Source organism: Scomber scombrus, chromosome 5 (assembly GCF_963691925.1).
Source record: "Scomber scombrus chromosome 5, fScoSco1.1, whole genome shotgun sequence".
Lineage (NCBI taxonomy): Eukaryota > Metazoa > Chordata > Actinopteri > Scombriformes > Scombridae > Scomber > Scomber scombrus.
This window is the reverse complement of record NC_084974.1, coordinates 25,301,159-25,324,079: the sequence shown is the minus strand read 5'-3', so window position 1 is coordinate 25,324,079 and position 22,921 is coordinate 25,301,159. Positions and strand designations below refer to the sequence as shown.

At 37.7% G+C, this 22,921-nt stretch overlaps 1 protein-coding gene across 1 annotated transcript; it reads right to left on the bottom strand.

The window, feature by feature from the left end:
• Window positions 1-1,271: 1,271 nt before the first annotated feature.
• On the bottom strand, window positions 1,272-22,239 carry LOC133980863 (transmembrane protein 255B). Its single transcript, XM_062419689.1, has 9 exons — window positions 22,176-22,239; window positions 20,424-20,557; window positions 19,633-19,695; window positions 13,839-13,928; window positions 11,635-11,715; window positions 11,228-11,313; window positions 10,890-11,049; window positions 5,131-5,229; window positions 1,272-1,421 (listed from the first exon to the last, which is right to left on the bottom strand). Exons 1-9 carry the CDS (start codon window positions 22,237-22,239, stop codon window positions 1,272-1,274), a joined length of 927 nt encoding a protein of 308 aa, XP_062275673.1.
• Window positions 22,240-22,921: the final 682 nt, after the last annotated feature.

Below are 22,921 nucleotides of genomic sequence, written 5' to 3'. Positions count from 1 at the left end.
TACAATTGTGCTGCAGAAAATGTGGATTCCTTTTCCATCTAATACTAAAAATATCTTATATTAGCAGTGTAATGAAGCCATTGTTTTAGGTCAGAGTTGTAAAAAGAACTTCTGGTATATATTTTTTGTATTTCTGTTTTAGTAAAACACTGTATTGTAATGTAGCGGAAAAGTCAAGTTGCTATTTTGCTCTTACAGTGCTTTAAGAATAGATTTATAGATTTTAAACTTCAAAGGAACACTTCAGTTTAATAAAACCAAATTCTCTCTGACTAAAGTCTAGTGAACATGCTTTCAGAAAAAGAAGTCAAGATTAACTCAAGTCAAGAGGCACATTTAAAGTGTGAATCTGACATCTGATGTTTTTTCAGATAAATTGTTTATTGATTTACAACGTATATAATGGATTATAGAATCCATACCAATCTTTTCTGATATATTTATTTGATCGTTTGTTCAGTGTTTAATCCCTTATTGTATATAAAAATGTTTACGCATGTGACAAAAATCAGATTCAGGTTACATTGTCGTCATTTCAGTTCGGTGGCAGAACAGTCAGTTCATTGTCTGATGACACAAACATCAGGTAAAAGACTTATACTTTTATCTATGACACTAACAGTAAAAAACACTGAAGATATGCAGTTTAACATTCTACGTAATGAACATTTTAACATGAAGTGATGCAAAATATCTCCTATAGGACCATAGTTTGTAAAAGAAAACATTCCATGTACGTATGCAACATGTAAGAGTAGTCTCACAGGATAAACTAATGAAACAAGCAATTTATCAGATTTTATGCAAATGTTTGGCTTTTTAAAACTGTATGAGGCATCAGGATGAGGTTCAGATGTTTTGTGTTTGTGGATTTACTGATGTTTGTGACAGTTTGACTGACAGCCTACACACCCTCTCATACACATGCAGTCGACTTATTTACCACATTTATATTACAAAAGATTTCATTTACAAACATGTTACAACTTCAGACCTCTATATTTTAAACAAAATACAGTTAATTATAATATTTGCATACAAATAAAATTGGAAAAGGAAAAACTTGGGAAACAAAATCATTATATTGCTTTATGATATTCAAACCAGCATATCTTTGCTTTAATTAATACCTGCATCCCTTCCTTTCCACTGAACTTTAATAATAAAGCATTTGTTGGTCCCTTTGTCTGTCCTCTTTGGTCAGTTTCTGGTAAAAACGCTGCAAGTCGGGGTGGGGGGGGGGGGGGTGGGGGGGGGTGTGCTGGTGGCGCTCAGGCAGAGATGCTGTGGATTTTGTAGGGCGGCATGCCGGACAACGGGGCGAAGGGAGGAGGGTTGGACTCTGTACGAGGAGTTGACAGTGAGGGAAAACTGTGTGAGGCGGCTGTCCCTTCTGCTGGGGGGAAATACATAGAAGCTTCCTGGAGCAGGACAGGACGGGAAGAAATGGGAGAAGAAGAACAAGTTTAATGTGGGGGGAAATAAATCTGCCCTCTGCCCCCATACATGTACTAAAGGCATTTCATAATGACTTACAACAAATGTAAACAGTGATTGAACAATAACTTGTATCTTTATGTACGTTGTACCTTTTTAAAAAGCAAAGTTAAAATTGAGTCATTGCCTTTCCAATGATGAAATTAAAGAGAAAAAAGGTGAACAGTCTAATCTATCTGGTATTATTAGTGAAATTGTCCATTGATTAGTTTGACAAAACAAAAAACAGCCACATGCAAGCTTTTTCCAAAGCTTTCAAAACATTTCAATGTTTTTGCTGTTCTCGAGTTCAAGACTGGACTTTTACAGTCTACCTTTGCTTAATTTCTGTTGATATGAATTCCAGTAAACAGCTTTGTTGAGGATTATTATAAAACTGGTTTACTGCTCTCATGGTAATACAGCATTCCTGGTACTAAACACGTGGGTTTATTACACAGTTTGAGACTGAATTACTACAACCAAATAAGTTGATCAAATGTGGGTGGTCAGGTTTGGAGACCACAGCAGTAGTTTTACATAACTTCTGTTTGTGGGAAAATGCTGACTTCTTTCATAATTAAAGGTTTTTCACCAGAAAAGGACATTGCATGTGTCCTCATTTTAATGTTCTGAAACCTCCATTGTTTCCTTCTCTCCATTTTTATTGGCGCACTGCTTTCTGGCATATTACCACTGCAGTACTCATCAATCAGCTTGTCAAAACCAGAACCTGCTTGTCAAGTGGGCAAAAAATCCAGAGTTCAAATTATCAGTGTTGGGCTCTGTTTTGAGGTAAATTGTGGACAAACAGGATGTGGTTTGCATTGGGATTTGGATTAATTAGTTCCTGGAATGATACAGATCGAGCTCACAGAGAAAAGGTCCCTCTTTAAAGCATGATACTGGGAAGAGTGATGAAAACAGTCTTGTGATCTTCAATGAGAATTAAGTGGTTAGTGGTTAACTGTAGGTCATGTTCACATCACAACCAGCTGCCTATGTTTAGCCACATCTTTCCTAAATTTTAAAATTCTCATCTGGAAATTACACTCGTGATTACACTTGTGAAATTATTTCCCAGTCGATAAACATTTTTTCAGGAGTCCAGCAAATGTGATGGACCTTCCCCCTCCTTACTAAGGGGGAACAGAGATAAACCTGTTAACCACTATGTTCATACTACACCTTTGTGCTTGGTATGAACGTGGGGATATGGCAGGTTGTCTATTGGCCCAACAGTTGAATAGCAGAACTGCATCCTTACAGAGGACACCAATTAAATTGATGGTGCTTTCAGACTATTCTACTCCCAATTATACACATCTGAGGCTAGAGACAGACTGAAATGTCCAGTTTCTTTTCAGACCCAACTATACTGAAAATCTCCCCAGGTGAACAACATGACTTGGAAATGCTTACAAACCTTAGTGAGATCACAGCAGCTATCAAAAGGATGCACAGTGGGAAGTCTTTAAGACGTTCTTAAAGCAGCTAGCTACTCTATTAACAGAGATGTTCACAAGACTGACTCTGAAAGGGTGTTTTTCCACAGAATCTCACTTGGGCCTCCATCTCATTAATCCCTAAGAAAGACAAGGATCTCTCATGTGATGTGTATTGACATAAGAATACCAGCAAAGGTAAAAGCCTGTAGATTAGAAACTATTTCACCTACTGTAATTTCTTAGCAACAAACACAATTCATGAGGAACCTTAATTCCTTTACAGACATTCATAGACTCTTAACATAGACTCATTGTTCTTCCATCTGTCATGTGGGTCTTGCCACGGATGCCTAATTTCCCCTGCCCTGTTCACCCTTGCCATTAAACTCTTGTCCATAGCAATTCGGGCTAATACCTCATCCTTGTCTAGTTAATGTAAGCTACATCATATCTCTCTGGTCGCACACAGTTGGTTCAACTCAAGAACCTGAGATCCAGCTCCTCTCCAGTCTCCAGTGGTGTTCCCCAGGGCTCTGTCCTTGGCCCCCTCCTGTTCATTATTTATCTTCTGCCTCTTGGTTACATTCTCAGGAAATTTCATATTCAATTCCACTGTTACGCCGACGATACCCAGCTCTATCTTTCCACTAAGCCCACTTCCACTCTGCCACCCACAGCTCTATCCGACTGCTTACTGGAAATTAAATCATGGCTCTCACTCAACTTTCTTAAACTCAACAGCGACAAAACTGATGTCCTCCTCATCGATATCAGAACAACCTTACCAACACTCAACATTTTCTTAATGTCCATCAACAATTCCACTGTTCCTCCATCTCCTCGGGTAAAGAGCCTGGGTGTCATCCTAGACAGCACTTTTTCCTTCGAAGCCCACATCAATAATATTACTCGGTCTGCATACTTCCATTTACACAACATCGATCGTCTCCGTCCCTCACTTACACCAACCTGCACCGCTATCCTTCTAAACACCCTGATTACATCCCGTCTGGACTATTGTAACTCTCTCCTCTTTGGTCTTCTTCGGAAATCTCTCCATAAACTCCAGCTGGTACAGAACGCAGCCGCTGGTATCATAACCAGAACTCCCTCTACAGACCATATCACTGCAGCAACTTCATTGGCTCCCTATCAAATCCCACATTGACTTTAAGATTTCTACTCCTCACTTTCAAGATCCTTCACAACCTGGCACCATCATATCTCTCTGAACTTATTCACATCTACACACCCTCCCGAACTCTCCGATCTTCTTCTGCCATCCAGCTCTTTGCCCCATCTGCCAACTTAACTACCATGGGGTCAAGAGCTTTCAGCCGATCTGCCCCCCGGCTTTGGAACTCTCTCCCACCAGACATTTGCACTTCGGACTCTGACTCCACATTTAAATCCCGGCTGAAAACACACTTATTCCTAGTGTCTCACACTAGCTATGTAATCACATTCTTGTTTATCCATTGTACTATTGCACTATGTAGTCACATTCATATTTATTTATCTATTTATCTTTGTAAAATGATACTAACTTCCATATCAATGTTAGCTGTTGTATATTGTTTGATGTACTGTTCTTGTTTTATGTGTGTCTTGTAAGGTGTCCTTGAGTGCTTTGAAAGGCGCCTTCAAATAAATGCATTATTATTATTATTATTATTATTATTATTATTATTATTATTATTATTATTATTATTATTATTATTACTATTAGAAAAAACAAATAAAGAGACATTTTACATGACCATTGTTTCTTCAATAAACACATGTCCCATGCAGTCTTGTTTTCCCTTTATTATGCATTTAACAACTACTCACTAATGCTGATTACAGTTGTTGTAACTTGTGTTTTTACTCAAAGAATCCCACTCTTGGAGCTCTTTCAAACCCTGTTCTGAGTTACACTCTACCAAGAAACAGGAGGGTATTCCCTGGATATTAATAGTTTTCAATTGACTGAGATGTTATATGTTATAGGATGTGGGGTGGATGTAGGGTTTAAGTTTGTGTTGTTTTGCATGACTGAGTTAGTCTCATAAACACAGACGAAGATAGAAAGAGCGATCAATAGAGACAAAAATAATACACTGTTACATAAATAGTCATTTTGTGCTAGTGTGTGTGTGTGTGTGTGTGTGTGTGTGTGTGTGTGTGTGTGTGTGTGTGTGTGTGTGTTGCAGTGCACACTGACTGTGTGGAGCTGGTGTGCTCTGTGTGTGTTGGCATCCATCAACAGAGGAGCTGTAGGGGAAGTTGCATTCTCAGAGGTCTTGGTCACTTGGCTGCTACTCTGAGATAAATAAAGAGAAACACACACACACCACACACAAAAATATGATCATGTGTGCAGAGAAAGCGTAACCCATTGAGACACATAGCTTGATTTATAGCCCTTTATAAGCTACATTTATATGAAAAACACTGTAACGATCTGTTAAATTTCTTACAAATACAGCTCAATGCACAAAGTAAACATAAATAAAACACAAGATTAAGATGATCTGAACACTCCGCAAAGTTGATTACAACATCGTTTTCGCCATTGACACGGAAAGATCAGTACTTATTGGGTCTGCCCAATAAGTACTGAAGTAGTGACTTCTGATCTTGTACCACAGACAGATTCAAATGTCTCGCCTCCAAAATGAGCAGGAGGCCAGTTTGAACCATCACAGTTCAAACATATTTAAATGTAAATGTGAATGTGGCCCTGTAGTTTGGGCTTTAAAATTAAATCGAAATCTGCAAAATCAGTTCAGTCAGAGACACGTTCGTAAAGGAACTGACAAATTACAGCAAATGATTTTACAGAGTTGGAGGAAAGGTCAGCAACAAGAATTATCTAGGAAAATACCATACCATACCAAAAACAGAGCATAATGAAGGAGGTAGTGATAACAGCAGTGTAAAATGTGGGAAGTGTCAGGTTAAAAGTGTCAATCAATCACTCAACAGCCAATTAGTTTATTAAAAAAAATATCCCAAAGAAGCTTAGTGAAAGTTCAGTCAGGAAGACTCTTTTCATAACAGGCATAGTGGTGCAAATCCTTCCAGTTTTTACGCTCTCTCATGCATGCTCACTAATTTCCTGGTTGTCAATGTTCAAGGGAGTAATTTGAGTTTCAGTTGTAATCTATAACTCAAATTACCCAATAGCACAATGCCATACTCCATTGTTACCCTATCATCTCGCTGCAGTCTTTTTAAATATGTCTCTCTCTCTCTGTCTCTCTGCCCTTAGTCTGTCATTCAACTGTTATGTGCGCTCAATCACCTCCCCATCTCCGACCAGTCTCCACAGGATCAACAGTCCCATCTTTTCATCTGCCATCATTCTCATCCGATTCATCAGCAATCACCACCACCACCAGTGTCTGAACTTATGGTGGATCTATCTTGTGGATATTCTGGGATGATGTCCTCAGGGACTTCAAGCGCCAAAGACTTTGTCTATTTCATTGTATTTATAATAAATGTCATTCTTTCTCATTCACTTGTTTCTCCTGATTGAAATATCGAAATATCTGGATTCTTTATTTTTCTGTGATACTAAACTGTCTGTTTGTGTGCAAAAAAAATGTTTTAAGCTGCTGTGTGGTCGCTCTGCAAAAAATTAGGGACGAGTAGTCTTTTCTGGTCATTTTGGTAATGCAACATGCAATTCTTCCCTGCAAAATAATCTTTTATGAGTTTGTGCCTCAGTATTGTTTTGCTTTCCATTTGGGTGGTCTCTCTGCAGGACACGTGAGGTTAAACCCAAATCTAAAGATTTTTACAAACTGTTAGTTTCCCTGCATTTATATGTAATCTGCTGCAGCCAAATAGAAAAAAACGTGTTAAACATCTGCAGAACAATAAATGTAAATATAATAACATAATCAATCTTCTCATAGGTATCAAGCAAGTATGGGACCGACAATTCAAGACAATAAGTCACCACTTCAGAGACTCTGATACCAGATTTCACACTGAGGTGTAATAACATCTCCTCTCATACATTAACGTTTTTTATTTTTTTATTTTCACACCACACACACATAACACAAGGCGTGGGATGTGGGAGTTGACTGATTAATGATTTACGTATTTAATCATAATAAATTCCTGAACATGAGGAGAAAAACCTGAATACTTTCCAACTGCTGATGTAAAGATAACTGAAAGAAAACTATGACAGTTCAGGAGATCTACTGCCTAAATTATTTACAGGAATACTTCTTGCATGGTATAATAGAGAGATAGTAACTTTGGCAGCATTTGGTGCACAAGGACAACAATAGGACAGAGGCTGTGTGGACTGTTTGCAGTGTTTGGGTTCACTCAGTGCAGATCAGCTCGATCTCTGGCAGCAGAGGACCCTCTGAGCTCTCCAAAGACCATAAACACACTGAATCTTTGTTGTTTTTAATGAGGCAGTTTTCAATGCAGATTTTAGTGTGAAACTGCTTCTGAGATACAACACCAGTCAGATGTAGGTTTCTGTTTTGGTTCGGTGCTAGCCAGACAACTGCACCATGATAATTATGGTCAGGTTGTACTGAGCTTAGTCAATTTGCTGTTGACCAGGCTGGAAAGACAAAGCAGTTAACTAGAGTTGGAACTAGTTTTTTGTTTTTTTTAAATCAATACATCTTTTGGTCTACAAACATTTGAGCTGATGTCTTCAAAATTCTTGTTTTACAATACAATACAATGTACTTTATTGTCCCACTTAGGGAAATTTGTCTTGGACTCAGCAACTGCGCTATAAATGCCTTGACAGCCACAATGACAACAAACAAAACATCACCAGCCATACCATCCCAACAACAATTACATAACGGTATTGCACATATCCCATAATATTGCACACAACACATACATACACCAATGGGAAAAACACATGCTTAAAAGATCGCCATATTAAGAGCACTATAAAATTATTGCACAATCTTCGGCCTTAAGCAGCATTTTTAGGAATTTGATGGAGATTGGAAGAAATGACATTGATATGGAACACATTTTGTCTGACAAACAGTCCAAAACACAAATATTTCTAATTTACCAACATAGAGCGCAGCAAATATTCACATTTAAGAGGCTGGAAAATGTGTATTAGTAGCATTTTTGCTTTTAAAGTTGTTGTTTTCCCTCCCTCCTCCTTTTGTTCTCTGGACTTTTAAATGTCCAAACCACTTATAGATTTAAGTTGGAAGGAATAGCAACCAGGATCCTTATCTTGGTGCAGAGCCTAAGTATGTATCTCTTAAATTTGGACACAGCTGGTATATATTACCGCAAATCTTTCAGAGAGCAGTTTCCCCCAAAAAACTGTTGTCACTTGACATAAACACAGCACATGTAGACCAAAAAATGTATTGACACTAGTTTTTGTACCCATAATAACTGCTGTAATATGATGAACATGTAAAACATTTCAACAATTATATTATAATTAAAGAAAATGTGTTTTCTCAGCTTCAGGGAAAGGCTGGTGGAAAAAAATTGTCATCAACTCTGTATCTCCTCCCTGATTAAGGGGGGTTTAGCATCTCGAGATGGTTCTGGTTCTGGTTAAACTCACAGTCGTATCAATCAGTGTTTTTCATTTTTTATCAGGACTTGTGGTCCGCTTGTTTAAGTTCACATCCTGCCTCCTGAGCTCTTACTTCCACACTGGTGCTAATGGAAGAAAAGGAGAGTCAGAAGAGAGTCAGGTGAACTGATCTCAATAAGCAGTGAATGCAGAGGACTTCTCGCTATCACAGTCATGTTCGTGATTTGGACTTGGACTTCTTGGACTAATACAATAAAACATAACAGTTGTGTGTTAATTCATTTTGCACTTCTATTGCATTCTTACTGTTTTTGTTTGTCTTGCTGCACAAAGAATCTAATTTTTATGAGTGTCAGATCTGAAGAGAAGTGGATATAATTGTGGAAAAAGTGACATTTAAAGCCACACAGAGAGATAAGGGAGAGACGCAGGCAGAATGTTGTTGCAATGCGACAGCATTTAGACAGATGTGGACTTGAATGATGTGTGAATATGTGAATCTTTAGTGTTTCTGATTTGGCAGTGACTGCCAACCATCGTACTAAATAAGGTACACATTTTGTTCCCTCAAATGCATGATGTGATCTTGAGATCAACTGTTCAGATGTTTGTTGGTATGCTTTTGAAGCAGCACCAGATTTACCAAATCAGATGTAACTATAATGAAAAATGTGTGTCACAGATTAGGAACAGACTGTGTTCCCACCAGGAGTTATTACACCAAACCTAAATTCTCTGCAGGCAATTGTAGCCATTTTATACTCTTTACACCTGACAGTCCTGAGTATAAGCTGTTTGGAGTATTTAGTAAAGTAGATAACATGCCAGCACACAACCAAAGAATGCTGAAACCACAGAATTGCAAAATACCTGCTATTGGGTGTTTTAAAATGCAACATTTCTGTGAAAGAGATTAAAGCTCTTACCTTACACTTGTTAAATACACAATGAAACAGCCTGGAACATTTTATAAACCCACTTAATAGCTGACCATGCTAAGATATAAAGCCAGATTTGGGTTGTTTTTACTTTTAGTAGATGAATAAAGTTACAACTTTAAAAGCTGCACAGGATGAAGGTCGCTGTGTAACCACCTCTAAAATCTTCATAATAGATTTGAACCAACTTGTCTTCAGTGTAATTTTCATCAGCTGATCACTGTGGGAAGATTGTCACTGACTTGTCTGGAGACTGGATTTACATCGTGCCGTGAACCAGACTAAATCTCTACACAATGAGTCCCACATTGGGCTTGTGTTGTAGAACATTGTGAAAGGCACATGGTCAAAATTTCCTGTCCTCATTAAGCCATAACCCCACACCTTTCCAATGTTTTCTTATTAATTTACAAATGGACATCTTGCACATGAAAAACAATGAGCAAGAATGACTTCATGTCAGGATGGTTAGGCCTTCATCCTGTGGCTGGATTCTATCATTTTGTTTACCGCCTGGGCAGGCGTTGTTTGGCTGGTTGCCTTTGTGGTGCATCTGGCTGGATATGGCCTACTATAACCCTTTTGGCTGTCATTTCAATTTGATCCGTATGTAGTGATGGCAGTGAAAGTGATTTTCTTTAATAAAAACAGTTGCTTCGCATTCATGATGTGCTTCCTGCCTCCTTTGCCTTGTTCAATCTGGCTCAATTTTGATCTGTGAAATATTGAGAGCAACCAGCATCCATACTTTAGAGAGTTCGTGGGATGGATTTCTCATTCAGAAAGTATTGATTGTTGTCTTTTCTTCTTTGTAAAGCTGTAAGGTGAAAACAGCAAGCACCAGAATATGAAGGATGCTGCGTAGCAGGCAGTGAGTGAGGATAAATACTTGGATCAACTTCAGCGTGCGGCATGAGAAAATGTTTCTGCTTCTGCCAAAATCCCTGCCCACGTTATTTCAGGTTCATCCTGATTTTATGCCACAGTGTAAGAAACTATGGTGCTTGTGTATCAATGCAGGCAACTTAAAAAGTAAAACTAAAAAGCAGTCAGTGTGTGAGCAGACTTATCCTCATTCTTGATGGTGTTTTAATTAAGGAAAACATAGACTGCTTGTTTTGGAGTGATTCTACCGTGTGTTAGCTAAAAGAGCATCTAAAGTTGCATAACTCATCCCATTTTGTGGATAAAAAATGTTGTTATATTATTGAAAATAAATGTTTAAAAATTAAAGAAATGATTTACATCCAGATAAAATCCCTTTTAGCCTTTTGTTGCAGGTCTCTGTGGCCTGTCTGTATGTATGGACATACAGTAACAATAATATACTTGTTTTCAATTGCAATGTAAAATAAAATCCTGCAACCATGTCTACACACAAAATGTACTCTAGAAATGTGTGTGTGTGTGTGTGTGTGTGTGTGTGTGTGTGTGTGTGTGTGTGTGTGTGTGTGTGTGTGTGTGTGTGTGTCTCACCAAGTCCTTGATGCTGCCCAGCACTGCTGTGGTCAGTATGCCTGTGAAAAAGGCCACGAGGTTCAGTCCAGTGAGGGTCCAGATCAAAATGTACAGAGTGAAAACTTCCTCACAGCTGCTCACTCCAACAAACTCGTAGTAGTTGCTGAGATAACCTCCACTGCAGAACAAAACAACAGCTTTGATTTATTGTACAAAAAATGAAGGATGACAGGCAGAAATAATAAAAGCCTGTGAACCTCTGAGAATGTGTGCTGGTTTCAGAATTTGTACTTATTTAAAAAAAAACAGTGATATGGCAGTGGTAATAATGTATGTATGATGGTTCATTGTCTCACTTGGCGCAGTCATACAGGTCACAGCAGTAGCAGGTGCCACTTCGTACCGTCATGCTGCAAGACTCCCTTGGATTCCAACATGACACCTGCAAGAGGAGACGAGTTAAACTGCATTAGAATAAGTCTATGAGGAGAAATCAGTCTCAATTCAGATGACATAATGAGACTAACGCCTGTCCTCATAGTGCAATACAATAAACCTGAAGCTGAAGAGGAAATGTACATCCAAGGAATATGTCACAGTTACTTTAGAGTGAAAATTATGTTGCATTTGACATGAGTTTATATTCCCCCTGGACTGGACTAAGCTTGTGATCCTTTTTCACCATTTGTGTCAAGATGATCTCCAGTTGTCTGTAGTAGTATAGTATAAAACCCCATTCACATATTAACACAGCGGTACTCACAGAGGTGTAGAAATTTTCATAAACGTAACTGCTGCCGCTGCTGTAATACTGGCATCTTCCTGCTTTCAGTGGACGCATGTCCTGGAAATGATATAACGAAAACAGACTCCATTTCAAAACAACACAGGTCTAATTTCTGTGAGAAGAAAGTAAGAAAAATAAACTGAACTGACATTTATTATACAAAATTATCCAGATGGCCGTGCGTACAATCTGATTACAACACAGGCTTATTCAAAACACCCTTTGTTCGAATATTGTTTATGGCTCTTCTGAATTAAAAACACTTTCCTGGAAATTATTTATTTGGTTTTGATATATATATGAAATACAACATGTCCCACTTTGTCAGGGATTAAATGATAAAGTCATGGACTTTCTTCCATCATGGACTCTAAGGGCCTGATTTACTAAAGGTTTGCGTGTGTAAAAACGTGAGCAAACTTGACATCATTCGCAGAAAATATGCATGCTGATCTACTAATAGAAATACTCTCCCATATGTCGGTTTTTCTGGTAACATTTATTTTTGTTATAACTCAATATATTTGTTAACCTCTTCCACTAGAACCTGATCGCATTTCATTTTGCTTGCAGCTTTCTGCTCGTCCAAACTCTCCATAAAGACACGCAAAACCCTCATTTAAATACTACTGTATCCACCCTGTTGCACCTGTTTTCATTTACGCAGTTATTCTTAGTAGATCACCCGCAAAACGCACACAAACGAAACGCACAATCTATCTCACTGTGCAAGCAATTTAGTACCCACTATTTGGGATCTTAGTAAATCAGGCCCTAAGTGTGAGGTTTGACAGCAGTAATTTTATTCTAAATTCTAAAAAGTAAGATGCTACATTAAAGGGGTTAATTTAATATTATACATTTCCGACTGTTTCCCAATGCAGAATAAATACAAATACCATATAAACTTGCTGTTTGCTTGTTGTTTTCTCATCATCTTGCAGACAGACCTAACAAGGGATGAATTGAGGCTTTTTACAAATCGACATCATGATGTAGTTAATTCAGTATCCTTTTGATGCCTTTATTGCCCCTACATGCCACTTTATTGCAATTAAATCGCAGCAAAATCCAAGTTTATTTACATTCAAACTGGCTGTTCAGGCTGCTTCATCCTGGTGATATTTTGACCAGAGTATGTCAGATACATTTTATTAAGACGCCAGAGAACTGTGTAATCGTGTCAAAAAGGGGTATAATATGACCCCTTAAATTAAGAAATTAAATTATGTTTAAGACAGGTCAATTGATGCACTTCTGAACATTATAATATACTACGCAGTGACTAGACTCAAGAGGCTATGTTCAACATACTGAAACACTTTGAAAGGGAAGTCTAATCTCGTAACTCTTCTGAAAGCACAGCAGTGCTGTAATAAAACATGACATCATCTAATTTTCTGAAGGAAAGCGCTGTTTATAGTTATAATCAATCAAAACATTAAGTCCCTTTTGTCATTTTTCTACGTTACACTGCGTGTAATGTAAACTTTTAAGAACATTATGGCGTCAAACAGTATTTAAAATCAGCAGCCATCCCATCCTGGAATAATTTTAATACTGTTTAGTCCAAAAAGATAAATTGCTACTGTAGAAAACAGCCAGATTTGTAATGTATGCACTGTAAGATGTTGGTTTTAAAAGTTTCAACAAATGTCTATGCTTTCTTTGGTTTTTAAACCAGTTAAATGTTCTTTTATGGAGTCTGCCTGCCCTTTATTACTGGAACATTAATCACACTCAGTAACTGTCTCTGAAGATTCTCAGTCATCCAGGTTATCGTATCTGTGTGTGTTAGGCCAAGAGCAACTCGACCTCCTTCAATACTTCTGCCCTCACGGAGCCTCGTGGACAAAACATCTTCAAAATCAAACTGCAAGTCAGTTTTTTCTCACTTGTGCTTTCACAAGTGGTAATTTATTAGTAAAAACACCCCAACAAAACAAACAAACAAACAACAAAGCTGATGAAGGCCATAAAGCTGAGCTATAATTTGTGGGAAAAATTGAGTCAGGTGTCAAAATTGCCAACAGAATAATATTGGCACACACTACGGGCTGAGACGCTGTCCAGGTGGATCTCATTTAGCCAGCGCAGTGGTTTATTATTGTTTCACAGTCTCTTATTACTGCGATACACTCTACTGTTACAATACATGCATGTGAGGGCAGGTAACTCACCAGGTTTAAGACAATACAGACACCATCGATCACCAGGCACAAAAAAGAGGAGATGATCCCGAAGCTGAGAAAAACTATCGCAGCAGTCAGCTGGAGAGGGATGAAGCACAAATGATGGAATTTCCATATTAAATCTTTGAAATGGTTTGGATCACAAATCAAATGCAAGAACACAGATTATGACACAGTGAACATTTTACATTTTTTTTTACAGTAAGTGCCTGATTTTTTCCAACAGAAGAAAGTATAGTTCAAGTACAAGTTTATTTAATTGTCATTCTAATGATATCCATAAGAATGCACCGAGCACCAAGTAATAATAATAAAAACATTAACATCTCAAGTGTGTAGTGCTTAAATAAATTAAAAAGTGCAGTAAAAGTGACCTGAGTTAGTTAAAAAGGTGTAAATGAGTAAATAACATATACACATAAAAAATATACACAAAAAAGTATATATACATTTGTAACCCCCAAAACACACGTACAAAGGTATTCCATGGATGTATATCACTTATGTGAGCACAGCAGAAACTGTTTTGAAACCGTTTTACTTATTTTCTGATACATGTGAAGCTATTTGGTTTCTGCATGAGGCCATTTAAACTATGTCTGCTAAAAAAAGAAAGTTATTTGGAAGAAAACAAAGTTTTAAGTAGTTCATATCTGTGAATGCTGTCTTATTGCTCCCCTGTGAAAACTACAGGATGTGAACAAAGACTTTGTTTAAACAGTGGGCGACACAGTTTCCCATTAAACAGCCTCCTAGCATTTGTTACACATTTTGTGCTGACACCGTATATACATTTGTTTTATTTTTAATTGTTACAGCAGATTAACTGTATCCACTGCAGCAAACTGCAGGTCAACCAGGGCAGAAGGAAAAGTGAGACACGTGGCAGCTGTGGGTTACATCTCCAAAGCATTTCTATGAAGGCCTGATATCAGAAATGTGATAGTCCTCTTTGTTTGAACAGTGACTGTTCAAAATATTAATATTATTTCTGCCTACTTGACAGCGAACAAAGCAAGACAATTGTGTTAGCACAGTGTAAGCTGTATCCACTCACTGTGCAGCACTGAGAACAGACACAGAGTATCTTTGCTCCATTCCTGCTCTTCACTAATCACAATCTCAGTTCACCACATCTTGAAAAATGGATGGATTAATGAATTGAATGTGAAAACAGAACATAATTCTGCAGTAAATCTGTTTCATGTCTGTCAAGTTGTTATCAGGGAAACTTATCTCTTCGGTGAAATGGATAAAAGCATGACCAAGCACAACCAGCTCTATCCAAAAACTCCACCACTGGAAGTCTTGTCCACAAATGCCCTCACTAACCCGTGCTTGGACAGCAAATCTGGTTGGTTTCAATCCTACCCCAGCTTTGATTAGCAACAGGTTTGACCTGATTTAAAGAAGACATATTACTTACACCAACACATTAACATGGTACATTTAAATTTCACTTTGACATACTGGTCAAGCTACAACAAAAAAACTGGATATCACTGTAGAAAAAGAGCTAAGTTTCCTCTTTTCTGTGGGAAGTGGATTATTGAGGCTGTCCTCTTGTCTCTCTTGGATTATGGTGATGTTATCTATAGACTGTCTTCTGCCTCCAACTCTTAAACAATTATTCAGTTCATCACGCCGCACTAAGACTCATTATTGGTGACAGTTATTCCAGTCATCATTGCATCTTGCACAAAAAGGTTGGACGGGCATCTCTAACAATAACACGTGACAGGAATTGGTTGTTATTCATTTACCAAATCCTTAATGGCAACATGCCACCACACATCACTTTTAGCTTTTGTGCTCCAAACACTTTACAGCACACATTCACACATTTCGACCTATAGGTTGTAACTCAGGAGCCAGTGGGCGAGACTAGAGCGGACGTCAAGAAACAACCTGCACCTGGGTAGTTTAGGCATCAGCCTATTTAACCGGCTTCTTTGCCATTCAAACTCTCTTCTCTTCCTTCCAGGCCTCCACAAGCCAGATGGGTTAGGGTTTTTATTTTGTTTGCTAACATCACACATTTCACTCATCCACATGTTGCATTCATTACTGCCTTCAGTGACAAACATTATTATATTTTAAGATGATAATAAATGCTATTTTAGAAGCTTTATTCATGTGTGATTCCCGTTTTCGTTGCGGACTCTGAGTCGGTTTGTAACAAGGTAACAAGGTCAATTTAAAACTATGATTACAAACTATTGTGCTCATGAATGTTTCAAGTGTGAATGTTGAACTTTTTTTTAACTGTGTCCTTGATTGTTTTCTTGTTCTATGTTATCCTTGTGTGTATTTATTCTGTTTTAAATGTGCATTTAGAACATTTAAATGTGCATTTGGTTTTATGGTGGCAATATCAAGCTCAGTGACTCAAATCATAAGGAATCAACCTCAAATAGCCAAACAAAATCTGTCAATCTGGGTAATAGCTGTTCATAATTCATACCATCAACAGGGCAAGAATGAGTGACTACACAGCTACACATGTGAAGACATGAAAGGGTGAAACACATAAAGTAGATTATCACTATAAATAAATGGCCCAGACATGACGTGGATGGAGAGGTAATTCATTAATTTGGACAGTTTAGTGAGACATTTTGGAATAACATGATTACAGCAGGTCAGTGCAACTACGTAAGCAATGTCCCACATCTCTCTTTTTTTAGACAAATCAAATTATCTCATTCATACTTTTGTAAGATCTATCTAATAGTCTTTTCTTCGCTCTCAGATTGCTTTTGCTCAGTAAAATGTCACCAGTGAAAAAATAATATATTGAGTCAACATTGGGACTAGTTGCCTAATCTAGAGCTGTATTTTAGTGAATTGAAGGCCTGAAGTACAGATTAGCATCTAGGTCTGTTTTTCCCCTCATTTCAACTGTGATGATTTAGGCTTCATGTACAGAACAGGATAGACATCTAATCCAGATTAAAAGTCTACAGCCATGTTAGTGGCTCTGTAAAGGTAAATGTTCACATCAGCATGCAAAGATTCTCAGAATAATAATGATAGCATGCTTGTGTAGCATGCTTAGAATAATGTTTACCACGTTCATTCTGTTGTTTTAGCATGAAAACATTTGGTCACTGGCACTGAACACAAAGTACAGCTGTGGCTAATGGGATTGTCATGTGTTTTGCAGGTATTTGGTCATAAACTTAAGAATTGGACAAAACCAGATGTTGCTAGATGGAAAGTCAGGAGATCAAAGTTATTACAATTTAGTCTCTGGGGACCCTGAAATTGTAAACCAAATTTCACAGCAACCCATCCAATAGTTTTCAAGATCAGTGAATGAGTTGGTTTGGTTTCTTTTCACAAATTCAAGCCCTTGAGATGTAGGCTATCTGTAGCGGGAGCAAGGACATAAACACAGAAAAAAAAGTCCAGAGGAAGGTCCTATCTGCTCAATATAAAGAAGGTAAAGTTCTTTGTTAGGCTGGTCCAGGCCACACCTCAATTCAACCTCCAGCAAGCTGCTAACAATTGTTGATTTCACTCTTCTGCATCTCAGAATGCAGAGCATACTGTTGTCGGGTCAGATCTACAGTAGGTTGGATCACAGTGTAACCACAAACTGGGACTGGACAGAGACCACATCCTCAAAGGATCTCTGACCTATTGTGGTCTGCACCCGAGTGTAATTGCTGTGTTCAGTTTGTTGCCCAAATGAATCATACCAAGGGGAAAACAAACTGGAGTCCAATACAACCAGGCGAAACAATGCAGATTTTTAAAAATGCCCCATTTTCTGGAGATAATGAATGTCTGTACACAATTTTATAGCACTCCATCTCATAGGTGTCATAATTAATGATGGACAACACTATAAACTGGCAGATCAATATTCATGTTTATCCAGCCCATATGCAACTAACATAGTTCAAAACACAGAACATGTAGTTAGGCTAGTTAAATAAAATGACACAAATATGTTCACCGTTCATTTAGATGATGAATACCAGATAGATTGTCATCAATAGGCTCATTTGTGTGATAGCTGCCAGTGTTTTGTATTTGAGAAACTGTACATTCATTAATCAAGAGCAGATCAAAAAAGCAGAGATCTGTTTACAACGGGGCTCCAAAAGGGGTCGTACATACACACAATAACTAAACATGTTATATCGTACTTAAGACTGAGGCTGAAGCTGGAAGGAAAAGTCTGTATAACAGGATGCAATCAGTGTTTTGGGTAAAGTCAGCGGCTGCCTCTTGCTCTTGGGACTTTTTACACAGCAGTAAATGTGTTTTCTATTTTCAATCACTATGTTTTCAGTTTTAATGCTACAGGAGAAAGTGACAAGCCAAAGTGTTTGGCAAACATAACACTATTGTTGGTAACACTAGCTGTTTTATGGGGCCAGAACAGTGACATTGGCATCGAAAACAAAACCTGAACATAAAAAAAAAACGTTGGCACTGAAACACTTGTATTGGAGAATGTTGTATTGGCACAGTAGCAACTACTGGGACTGAAAAAAGTTCCACAGAAAAGTAAAACACAGACAATACGTATAATAAGTATATTTAGCGGTAATTTAGCAAAATTGCAAGCTCTTGCAAATATTGAGGAGATTTCCTGAATTTGCATTAATTATTGCAAAAATAATCACAATTACCTGAAGGGACTGAGATATAAAATAAAACAACTGCATGGCCTGAATTTCACCACAGTAACTGATTTTGGTCAATACTGTTTAGGAGAAATTTGACATGTTGCTGGTATGGTTTGGATCCACTTGTCCCCTTAGAGGGAAGGGTCACTGCAAATAAATACAAAGTTGTTCTGAGTGATCACCTTTACATTATGATAGGAGAGGTCTTCTCCAGGATGACAATACACTCATCTATAGGGCACAAGAGGTCAATGAATGGTTTGATGAGTATGAAAATGATGTGAATCAAATGCTATGGTCTTAACTGTCACCAGATCTCAACCCAAATGAACACCTATCGGAGATTTTGGACCAACATGTTAGACAGCGCTCCACCACCATTATCAAAACACCAAATATCTTTTGGAAGAATGATGTTCACCCCTCCGTGTTCAGAGACTGTAGAATCAACTCCAAGGAGCATTGAAGCTGTTCTGTTGACACGTGGTGGCCCAACACCCTACTAAGTCATTTTATGTAGTTTTTCTTTTAATTTGTCACCTGTTTGTAGCTAGCCAGTGAACTGCTCAGGTGGACATGCTAATGATTGCAGTTTATACAGCAGACAAAAACGTAGTTTTATGCTTACACTTGAACTTTTATATCTTCGGTTTTTGAAAAAGACCAGTAATCAGTTAGCCCAGTATCACTTTAACATAGATAAATCAAATTCTTGATAGTCCTGCTATGCCTTCTTACATGTGCTGATACAGTTGCTGTAACTAGACTAACCAACTAACCTGGATTAATAATGTGGTCTCCAAAACCAATACATACAATTTAGAAGTAACATGACAGCAGGGTCCTATAGCTGCACATGAGATTTAAGAATGGATAGAAAGGGTAATAGCAGCCTCTTAATTGATTCAAAAGATACAAAATACAAAAAGTTCCAAATGTCACTGTGGGAGGGCCACAAAATGTCTACTACTACTACTTCTGCTCTGTTGCACAGCAGCACTGCTAGACACCACACTAACATCAAGTTTCTATTGTGGCCAAAGTAGACTACCTTTTGGCAGGTTGGGGTTGGGTGTGCACACTGCACAGGGAAAAGTGTGTGTCAGATGTAGAGAAAAAAGTAAAGCAGAAGAATATACCAGCTGTTTGCGGTTTTCTTCCAGGCAGAGTCCCAGAAGACCCAGGAACGATCCAAGAGTCAGCTGCAGAGAACATGATATAATGAACACATTAAGTGTTGTGCAAAAATTAAAAAATGGCTAATTTTTAGATGAAACGTGACACTTTGTTATGATTTCGTTTTCTTCCATGAAAATAAATCTGTGAAAATGAAGAATGACAAGGCAATGTTAGCATTTCACACATATACAAATAAAACTAAATCTCTTTAGTCCAATTTTGAGGACATACTGTTTCCAAAGGTGTTTAAGATATAAATAAATCATAATTCAGCAACTGCGTGACCTGAATCTTGCCAATGAAACTGAGTATGGTGTATACAGTTTAGGAGAAATCTCAAGATCATACATTTTAAGAAAAAAACGGAAGAAAATTTGAATGCCAGCCAAGCACCAATCACTGTTGGATGTGTTCACATTGGTATCTGACTGAAGCACATAAAACTGCCAATCATCAATTTCTCAGACCACTTAAAACTGTGTCTGTTTGAAATAAAAGCCTAATGCAAGACCACAATGAGTGAATCAAAACTGCTGGCTGGTGCTGCGACACTAAAGGATTGCAGCCTTAACTTCATAATGGCCATCACATGCAGAAGGATATTTTGATATGTTCCAGACGATTTCTTGGTAGCTAAAAAAAAAACAACAATTTTTCCATCTTTAAAAAAATATTAATATCAGTATGTCATCTTGATGTATCTCACTGAATAAATCATAATTTATCAAGGGATAAATAAAGATCAGCTCACAATGACTCCAGACATGTAGCCAGAGACAGTCAGGCTCTCTGTGCGGGTCGTTATGTAGACTCCCAGCACCACCAGCAGCAGGGACAGACTGAGCATGCCCAGTTGCAGCCACACAGCTCTCCTGACCTTCATCTCTGCCACCCACAGAGGAAGAAGAAAACCCAAAGTCATGTTACATGGCAAAGAGCATTCAGACTGAAACATATAAGTGTATAAACAGCCTCATGGCAGCTTATCTGCATATGTTTTAATCTAATTTCAAGATCAACAAACTTAATTTGATTTAATTTAATTGGACTCAATTTAAGTTTTAAGCATTGATTCAATCTCCATGTCTCCCCTTTGTTTAGCTCAAATTCCATTAATGTTTATGATTCAGTATATTGAAACTAGAACTTATTCCAGCTTCTCAAATAAATATTTTTTCGGTTTTCTTTAGTCTTTTATGATAATAAACTATAATATGATAAATAAAAATAGTACTAATTGACATTTTTCAAAAGGTTCTGACATTTTTTAGAAGCAACTTAGAAGCAAATTAATTGAGAATATAATCAACAGAATAACTGATAATGAAAATAACCTGTAGTTGCAGCCCTAATTGAAACAAAGTGGTGGTGTTTTTTCTCCATTGCTCCAGTATATTCAATGTAAATATGGTCAGCTTTATATAAATACAATTCAGATTTTAATCCTCCGGCTAAATTACCCTAACAAGCAGGTTTCCTATTAATAAGAAAAATAAAACATCAGCGATTATCCCACTGACAAATACATACAACATTCATTACAGGCATATACAACAGCTGACACTACTTTGTCTGTAATTAGATACAACTTCTTGTATTATTACATGCCATTCAGAGAGGCAACTGTTGGCACACATTAAAACATATTTATCTAATTTCAGACATATTTGAGCATGACCAAAACAATGTCTCCTAAAACTGCACTGTTTCTTTTTCTTCTCCTTCATTTTCTTATATTTACTCAACTATGTCAGAAAATTACATGGTTATAAATCCAGCAGACTTAAAAAAACCTTTGAACAGTAGAACTGAAGAAAAACCCACAAATACAGTGACTGTGCAAACTCAATTAATGTCGCACTAAAGTCTGATGACTTGCATGATGAGCAACTTGCATGGTTTTGAATTTCTCTCACTATGTTTAATCTTACGAAGTAGACCCAACCTCAAAACAGTAAGTTGTACAAGAACATAGATCACCTATCTACTCATTACTGAACATCACAGACTCTCTATATTGAAGGATAAACCCAAACTGTCTTCCCCAACAAACTTCCTGCTGCAGTCCAGTTTTTATAGGGGGGAAAACCCCAAACAATCAGCTGAATTACATTACATCAGCATTTCCTCTTGGCCATAAGCTTCAGTCATGACAATGATAATTAGGCTGTAAGACCACCATGGCTAAATGTGTTTTTGTCAAGTAAGTCATCACCCTGAGGAATTTACAAAAAAGTAAACACACAAAAAACAGCATCACTGAACTTGCAACTGACTACAATAAAAGTATAGAATCATATCATGAAGCACACCTGCTTGTATGTATTGCAAAATAAAAAAAGGCAACATTCACCTGTCTCATTGATTGTTTGGTATTATAAATTTTAACATATTTAGGATGATAAACATTAAGCAAAAATAGTCTAAAACTGCACTATTACAATTTTTTAACTATACAATCAGTTTCAATATGAAATTAATAAAAAATATTTGTGTTAATTACCTGTTGCATGGCTCTTTGGCACTGGTTTGCCCCGGACTGGCATTGCCTGAATCCTCGCAGTCATGATATATCCTTTTATCTGAAATATACAAGTCCCTCTTCTCCCACCTGAAGCCTTGCTGAACCCTGAGCAGTTAGCGTCTGCTGCGTGTGTGTGTGTGTGTGTGTGTGTGTGTGTGTGAGAGAGAAAGAGAGAGAGAGAGCCTACTCCTGTACGGCTGTGTGTGCAGAGTGCATCTGTTCTGGCCTTTGCTGCATTCAAGGACAGTCGGAAATGTGTGTGTGTGCAACTGCTGTCTTTACATAAGCCACTTCTGACAATCACTGGAAGCCAAACCAATAGCAAGAGCCAAATAATAAAAGAATGTGACTTACATAAATCAACCAACACCATATTACTTTATGTGGCTCTGTAGTAGAGTGAGTAGGAGAACATGTGCATGCCATGAACATCTTCTCAAGCAGATCTTCATCAATGGGAGTTTACTTCAATGCATGGGCAGATTAGACACCTCTAGGGAAACAAAAAATGCTGATGGGCCTCTTTTGACCCCCATTCCTTCCACTTTCTATGAAATGTTTACAGTTTTCTTTAGCTATACATTTTAATGTCCTTAAACTAGATTTTCACATATTTTCTTCAAGATGCCATCAAATTTAGTACTAAAGCAGCAGCAATGTGTATTTGCTTTTTGGTACATATTCCCCATGAAATCAAAATTATATTGGCACATAGCACTGACATG